General features: G+C 37.3%; 1 protein-coding gene across 1 annotated transcript; it reads right to left on the bottom strand.

The window, feature by feature from the left end:
* Nucleotides 1-262: 262 nt before the first annotated feature.
* xkr9 (XK, Kell blood group complex subunit-related family, member 9) lies at nucleotides 263-8,883 on the bottom strand. Its single transcript, XM_036558366.1, has 4 exons — nucleotides 8,782-8,883; nucleotides 7,033-7,417; nucleotides 2,097-2,296; nucleotides 263-1,239 (listed from the first exon to the last, which is right to left on the bottom strand). Exons 2-4 carry the CDS (start codon nucleotides 7,311-7,313, stop codon nucleotides 605-607), a joined length of 1,116 nt encoding a protein of 371 aa, XP_036414259.1. The 5' UTR covers nucleotides 7,314-7,417; nucleotides 8,782-8,883; the 3' UTR covers nucleotides 263-604.

Below are 8,883 nucleotides of genomic sequence, written 5' to 3'. Positions count from 1 at the left end.
TAATGTACTGTAACAGTATCAGCATGACAAACAACAGAAGTATGTGTTTATGGATACAAAACATTTCTGCGTGTCTGTTAAAGTAGTCATACCATCCAGAAACATTTCCTCACATTTCTTAGAATAAAATGTACTTTTGTGATGTAGTGCGTAAATATTGTTAAACTGTACCAATCACTCCTAACTAAGCTGCAAAATTTAGCTAGATCATTTTTAATTCAGTGCTTTTGTGATGTCTCTAAAACCAACACATTTACATACATTCATTCTGCAGCTGTTTGGCTCTGCCCACTCCCTCTGAAGTTATAAGGAGTGTTTCAGCAGGGACTGCTTTTTGAATGAGGCACAGCCAATCAGAACAGAGCTCATTTACAAAGGCACAGTAACAACAACAGCCTGTTTAATTCTAAGGGACAAGGCTCATATATTTCAAAAATAAATATGATTGTTTTGGTACATAAATATGTACCAAACTGATTTGTACAAAATACAAATCTTCAGAAAATAATAAGAAACAAGAAAAAAATGTTGATCAAAAATGTTGAAAAACTGCATATTGCACATTATTTTTGCCCATTTTTTAAATTAATAAGCTTAGAAGGAGTTAGACGTTTAAAAATCGGTTCATACGAGTTACTGTGCATGTTTCACGCGGGCTGAATCCAGGTGCATCCACCTCATCCGGAATTCTGTTGATTCTTGGGTGTAAGGCGGTGTAGTACAGAACCAGAAACACCAGCCCCATTGTGTTAGCCACCATAATGAACGCCATGACAGGTAAAAAAAACTCCGACCCCAAAGTCATTGGCTTGAACAGAAACAGAAGGATGGGAGCTGAGAGGTTCAGGAGTGTGCTGAATATATAATAAACAGTCATTGGTAGTATAGACTTTTTCCCTTGTAAATTAAAAAAGGTGAAAATGAGGATAAACCCAACAATTCCTCTGTAGAAATACTCCAGACACAGCGAAGTGCAGAAATCAGTCTTTATCATGTGAGCCCACACAGTGCCCACCAGCCAGATCAAGACCATTGCAAGGATACTGTAAATGTGCAGCATGATGAGCAGAGTCAGGCTTAGTATACGGGCTGATATGGTTAAAACTTTATAGAGCAAGTAAACGGCTGTGGGGAACCCACTGGGCATCTCCATGGTGTTGGGCAGAGATCTGCGTAAACAGCGCCAGTAATCCACTGTGGTCCATGCAATGTTGAGGAAGGAGACGACCATGCTAATATCTAAGAAAGAAAAGAGCTAATGAGTCTTAAGCTTTTACAGAATGTAAAGAATTCAGCACAGTATCACAGATTGCCCATTTCATGATCTTTTTGATAGACATTCTTCCAGTTTGTTTTTGTGGCACAAACCACATGGCGAAATTCCCCAAAATAATAATTATTATTAAAGAATTATTTAAAATTATTGTGTCATTTATTTGTGTCGTGTTCAACGGCCTTTAAACTGAAAATTCAATGAATCCATTTTCCCTCTGGTTACCCCAAATGTAGTGGATCAACCAAGACGTGTCAACAGTCAACAGCCAGACAGTCAAACATAGACCAACATTGTTTTGATGGTGAAATTCGGCGTGCAGCTAAGACGATGTTTATGGTCATTGGGCCACCATACTCTTACTATCTGAATTACATACACCAATTAGCACGGTGCAAACAGCGGCCCAAATCATAATACATCTCAAATTGACTTATTTATGTGGTTTGTGACGGACATGATATAATCTATAAACACAGCCTAATGTAAACAAATGTAGCCTAGCATAGCTATTAGTGCTATTTTACCATCATCAACATTCCGTATAAAAAGCAAGTGTGTAGGTTTACTGGTGGTTTTGGATAGTAAACAAAATGGTTGTATTATTGCTGTAGACACCTCAAACCCTGGTTCCTATCACCACCACTGTACAGAAATTACTGAAAAGGAAATGATTGTTTACATCTCAACAACTGCATTATACAGAATTGTTGAATGTTGAAAATTTGGTGGAATTTCCTTTTAATCATCCTCTAGACATGTTGACCTGCTAAAGCTGCTGAACATTCCTGTATATGAACATGAGGAGTATACCGAGACTCACACTGTATGACAGATGCGTGTTGGTGCTTCAGGACAATGTAGAGCTGCAGGATAAGCTGAGGAACACTCTCCAGAAACGTCTCAAACAGGCGTAACATGCTCAGATCTGCTGCCAGACCAAAAAGATGCAGAGTCTTTGAGTTTGGCTCAAAGTCCTGAACCCAAACAGACTTAAAGCTGGCCTTCAGCAGCTTGAAGTACCTGAAGAAAAAAATCAGGAGAATGAGAGACATCAGTTCTCTCTCTCTCTCTCTCTCTCTCTCTCTCTCTCTATATATATATATATATATATATATATATATATATATATATGATCTGATATGCTTTTGGATAATAAAAAGTGGCATTAATATACACTTTTAAAAAGAAAGAATTCTAAGTTCCCTAAAGAACTATGCTTGAAAAGTGTGAAGAATCTTTTAAAGGTCACATCATTTAAAGGTTCTATGCAAATTTTAAGGGTTTGTCTCATTTACAAAAAGTGGTTCTTTAAGAAATCTTTAATTGAAAAGTTTTTTAGGGAACCAAAAGTGGTACTTCCATGGCATCGCTCCAAAGAGCACTTTTGGCTCCTTCATTTTTAAAATCTTTAATTGGTATAGAACCTTTACAGTATGTGCAGGTTCTTTAACCTTTATAGAGGTTCTGCACACTCACACATCTTATTTACAGAAATTGTTTTTTAAGGAACCATCTATTTAAAGGTTCCCCAGGGAACTGAAAGTGGTTCTTCTCTGGTATTGCTCCAAAGAACCTTTTGGGCACCTTTATTTTTAAAATCCCTTTAAAAGGTTCTTCATAGTCATTCACAGAACTGGTTCTTTAAGAAACCATCTATTTAAAGGTTTGTTAGGGAAACAAAAGTGGTTCTTTTATGGCATCACTCCAAAGAATACTTTGGCACTTTTACTTTAAAAAAAATCTTTACATTCTGTGCAGGTTCTTTAGCCTTTATAGAGGTTCTGCACACTGATGCATATCATCTACTTACATGCTTCTTTAAGAAACTATCCATTTAAAGGTTCTTTAGGGAACCAAAAGTAGTATTTCTATGGCATTGCTCCAAAGAACACTTTTGGCATTTTAATTTTTAAAACCTTTAATTGGTATAGAACCTGTATGTGGAGGTTCTTTAACCTTTAAAAAGTTCACCTCACTCATTTACAGAAATGTTTTTTTTAAGGAGCTATCCCTTTAGTGATTTTTCTATGGCATCATTCCAAAGAACCCATTTGGCACCTTTATAGGTTCTTCACACTCACAAATCTCGTTTACAGAAATAGTTCTTCAAGGAATCAGCTATTGAAAGGTTCTTTAGGCAAACAAAAGTGATTCTTTTATGACATGTAACCCATATTGCACTTTTATTGTTATATTTTTAAGAGTACCACAAGCTTTAAAAGAATTAAACTGTTAGGAAGTTTATAGTCATTTAATTTGACTCTTAGCCTATCAGTGTGTCTCAGTGTGTCATGCTGTATACATCACCTGCTTTTACTCATGAATCACAGCTTCTGTCTACGTGACATCAAACTATAAGACCAATAAAAGGCCCATATCCTCTTTTTTATATTGTATTGTTATATTGTACTTTATGTTTCCCTCTAAATACCACTTATAATGCTTGTGTGGTTTAGTGTACCAAAATCAGTCACAATTCATTTTGTACATGACCATTTTCAATCTCTGTTTAAACCCCCAGACTCTGCCTTTAAGAGTGATATATGTAAATGAGCTCTGTTCTGATTGGCTGCCCTGTATTTTTCCTCATTCAAAAAACTGTTCAGGCTGAAACACACCTTATGACCTGTGGAGCTCAATTCCATCTTTTGTTAGACAGCCAAGCTCAGTTTCATCACCTGTCTGTAAAGCACTTTGTGCTGCCACTCGTATAAAAGTGCTCTATAAATAAAGATATTATTATTAGGTTATTATATGACTATAACTTCATTGTAAATGAGCAGGCCTATACTGCTGTAGACTGAAAAAATAGACATATGTACATGTGTTGGTTTTCATGACATCACAAAAACAATCAAAAATGGGCTGTTTTAGCAGCTTAGTTTTTATATATGGACTGTATGGACTGGGGAGCCAAAAGAATGTTTTGAAACGTTAACAGTGTTTACATCAAATCTATCTATCAAAACGTAAGCAATGATTTGGGCCCTTTGAAGACCATGACACTTTGTGTTGTAAAGTCTTTCTGTGATTTCTTGAATGTGCTCTTGAAACTTTCCTGCTCATTTTGACACTGTTTTTCCAAAAATTTCAGCTACTTTTGGCACAGCTTGAATAATCTCCATAGAAAAGCACTGACCAATAGAATGGGACAATCTGGAGCAGCTGCATGTGAGCCTAAGGTCACCATGCTCAATGCCAAGCGTGGGCTAGAAGGATATAAAGCCCTCCAGCACTGGGCTGTTGAGCAGTGGCACTGTGTTCTCTGGAGTGATGGAGCTCCACCCAATACTTTTGGGATGAGCTGGTGTGATCCAGAGCTGGTCCATTATCAGTACCTGATCTTGCTAAAGCTCTTGTGGATGAATGCAATCAAATCCTCACAGCAGTGTTCCACAATTTAGTGTGAAGCCTTCCTAGAAGAGTAGAGGCTGTTACTGCAGCAAAGTGGGATAAACTCAATATTAATATCTTTGATTTCAGAAGAAACGCTGGTGACTTTTGGACATATAGGCCTCTTTTGCACTATAGGGCTGAACACTTACAGCACACTTTCTTCAAAACAGTCCGCTGACTGTGCTCAGAGCTGCAGACCTATTTGGTGAGATGACTTAGCTCTTTGGTGATTGGTTGTGCATTTACATTGGCTTTGTGCCACCTCATCCTGCATTATTTCAGAACAGAAAACAAATAAGTTCAGTTCACTTATAGGGTCGCCAAATAAATGAAAGCGATGCACTAAAAAAAACTGTTGCCAGCTAAGAGAGGTGAGCTGGTTAGCAATAGCATACTTTATACTCTGCTTACCACAGAACAGGTTTGATTGGTCAATAAAAGGCGCTGGCCTTTGATGATAATAACACAAATCTGAGAGAGAGAAGTGGACCACCTGGTGTTGAAGTAACATAAGTTTCTGTGGTGTTTGGATCTGTAGCCTGCTAGACAGGTTAATGCTAGCTACCTCCTCTCTCATAGTCAGCGGCACCTCATATAGAAAAAAAAATACACATAAAATGTATTTAGATATGAAATACTTGAAAGAAAATTCCTAATGTACCTAATGACCATAGCTTTCTTCGCAAATGGATCCTGGACATCCTGACTGTGAGACCTCAGTCTGTCAGGATCAGCAAGAACACCTCCAGCACCACCACACTGAACACAGGCGCTCCTTGTGCTCAGTCCTCTGCTATTGACAATGCTGAGCTTAAGTCACATCCTCAAGTTTGCTGATGATATTACAGTGATGAGTCTTATCAGCAACAATAACAAGTTAGCGTACAGGGAGGAAGTGGAGCGGTTTGCAGACTGGTGCATATACAACAATCTACCTCTTAATGTTGATAAGACAAAAGAGATGATTGTTGACTTCAGGAGGACTTGATGATCACTCTCCATTGCACATCAACTGCGGAGAGAGTCAAAAGCAGCAGCTTCAATTCCTGCAAAGAAGGAGAGCAAACCTATCCTCTTCCATTCCCACTACATCCTAACCAGCTGTCTCACTGTGTGGTATGGGAACTGCAACGTCTCAGACCACAGAACCCTACAGCGGATTATGAGGACAGCTGAGAAGATCTTTGTCCACCATCGACACCTCCTACCGCAGGCACTGCATCCACAAGGCTGCCAGCATTTTTGCACAGCTTTTGCACAAGTCGTTGTGCTTTATTAATGAGCTGTAGTCAGCCACAGCTATGCTGTACACAAATAGAGTTCGCTAACAGTTTACTCTAAGCTTAAGCTCTACACTCAGCTCACATCTGCTCTCTGTCAGTGCTCAGCTCAACACTTAAACACAGACAGAGGGCTAGCCCTGCCCTTCACAATAAGAGTCCTTAGCAAAATAACCTTGTGCAGAACCCATAACGTGGGATTAACATGACATTTCTTGAACGCACTACACTACTACACAGTATATATGCTTCACATGGTATTACTGTTACTAACCTGCAGCTTTAGCCTTAGCATTTGAACATGTTCCTATTAATATTGTATTATGGTATTTTTTGCAGTATGTAAATATTTAGGATGCTCCTTTTTGGTGTCTGGTTTGTGAACGTGATGATAATCAGTGTGACAGTTCAGGGCGCGAACTTGAAAATAATTCACATACCATTCCTGTCTCTAAAAAACCTGCACGTAGACTGCCTGGCAAAAGTCTGGGGACACCTAGCTTTTTAGAATCTTAATTTTAATTTTAATTTATTATAAATAATCATGTTTTTTTGCTGGCTTCCCAATAACTGCATTCATCAGCACTCAAACCTTTTAGGTGTTTAAACCACCTGAAGCGTTTCAACATATGCTGTTAACAATAGCGGTTGGGATATAAAAGTAATTCAGAGTTGTTTGACGTAAAATCGTTCATTGTAGAGACTCAGATTTCTTTACAGTGGTGGTGATAGGAACCAGGGGTTGTGATGTCTACAACACAAATATAGCCATTTTATTTACTACCCAAAACCACCAGTGAACCTACACATGTCTTTTGAGTTTTTATTGTGGTGTTGATGATGGTAAAATCACAACATCCTGATAGTACCCCTCCATCAAAATGTCAAGTTGTAAGGGTGCCTTTTGAAGTGGATGTCTGGCTCCTATCACCAACACTGTGAACAGTTCTGACTTTGTGAGTTTCCCTAGAATATCACACCACTCTGAATGACATTGTTGAAGTTTTCTCAATTTAAGTATGCAGAAAATGAAAAAATCCTCCTGTATCTGATATATTATCAGTATGTAGTGAACATTACCGTGTAAAGAAGCCCAGCTGTAGCAGATGCACCGCAACCAGACAAGCCTTAGGCAGCTCTTCATTTTCCCTATCATCCTTAAACCACACGTAGCTGAAAACGTGTGTGCACAGAGATGCGATGATGATAAATGAAAGAGTCAGTGCAAACCAGATGCATTTTCCTTCTTTAAAATACTGCAGGCTCACTAATAAATCTGATCCAATATCCGCCACAGAGAATATCAGTCCAATCACAGTGCAGATCCACCGGAATTTGGTAAATCCTCCATTGCTATCCATGACTCAGACTCAGTATGAGAGACAGTCCTTTTTATTTTCCTTTGTCTTTGTGATACATCCAGTTTTGTGGTCCATTTTCATCTTGTTGTCCACAAATCCATGATCTGTGCATAAATATTTGCATAAACATTAGCATGCCATTCATTTAAGACAGTTTAAACAAAATTAGTGGACTGCAAAAAAAAGTGGTTCATCATTGCGTATACATGTGTTGTATGAGTATCTATGACTGTGTCTGTTAGTGTTGTGGACTTTAACCCTCCAGCAGTAGCTACTGATCAGTGATTAAAAAGTGATTTGTTACACAGTTCAGTGTACTGAATGTGCTGTACAAGGCTGTATAGAATAGGTAAATAATGCCAGATAGATCTGGTGAGTACCAGAAGTGAAGCTGCAGTCTTACTGTTTGACTTCATACACTGCAAAAATTGATATCTTAGCAAGTGAAAACATCCTAAATGTAATCAATGTATCTAACATTTCTCACTATGCGATTTTGGTAAGAATATTGCAAGACTGTTTAACTTATTTCTAAACATTTTTACTTGTTTTAAGTGATTTTATATTATAAAAGTGTCTTATTCCATTGGCAGATCAAATTACTTGTTTCAAGCATTATTTCTATTATCTACATTATTTCTCTAAATGAATAAAATGTTCTGCCAATAGTGTAAGACACTTGCTGTAGATAACATTAATTAAAACAAGTAAATAATGACTAAAAATAGGCCAAATAATCTCACAGTATTCTTACAAAAGTCTCATAACAATAAATATTAAATGTATTGACTATAATAAGGATGTTTTCACTTGCTAAGACATGATTTTTTCCCTGTGCAACTAATACAGTATCGTATTTCAGACTATGTCCCATGCAAAATGAGTGCTTGTGAAAAAATAATGAAGGCAATATATAACTGTTAATATATATTAGAGTTGCACAGTATTTTTTCAGTACTGCAATGTGGCACACAAGTCAATACTCAGTCACTACTGTCAATACTTTCCATACTTTTATTTAAGTAAGCTATTTGACACTATATATTTCACGTATATGCTTAAAAATGATGGTGCTAAAAAACGTTTTTTGGCACCTTCCATAGAATGCCATAGAAGAGCCACTTTTGGCTCCCTAAAGAAGTTTTCTTTGAAAAACGTTTGTAAATGAGATGTACAAGAGCCAGAAACATCAACATACAATAAATGTACTATACAACTTTAAGATATTTGATGGAACTGAATGTCCCAGGCAAGAACCACTGAAGAATCTATGTTTTAAAGGATCTATAGACATATCAATTTACAGATATAGAAATAGACAGATCCATTTATTTAACTTCTAGAGAGTATTGTGTTAATAAAGAGTCTGAATACAAAACTCAGGCAATAAACTTTAATTGATGCCGATATTGTGTGCTTTAAATGCAAAATGTGTATTGTTTTTAATAAAGAATGTAAACGTACTCACCAAGGCTCTTCTGTCAGTCGCTCCAATCAAAGGTGGCTATCATTCAGTTTCAGTTTGTGAATGTGATTTCTTAACTCAGCTAAGAAAACCACTCCCTTCCTG

This window comes from Colossoma macropomum, unplaced genomic scaffold, assembly GCF_904425465.1.
Source record: "Colossoma macropomum unplaced genomic scaffold, Colossoma_macropomum, whole genome shotgun sequence".
NCBI classification, from domain to species: Eukaryota; Metazoa; Chordata; class Actinopteri; order Characiformes; family Serrasalmidae; genus Colossoma; species Colossoma macropomum.
The sequence above is the reverse complement of the archived record's forward strand: the minus strand, read 5'-3'. Positions and strand labels throughout refer to the sequence as shown.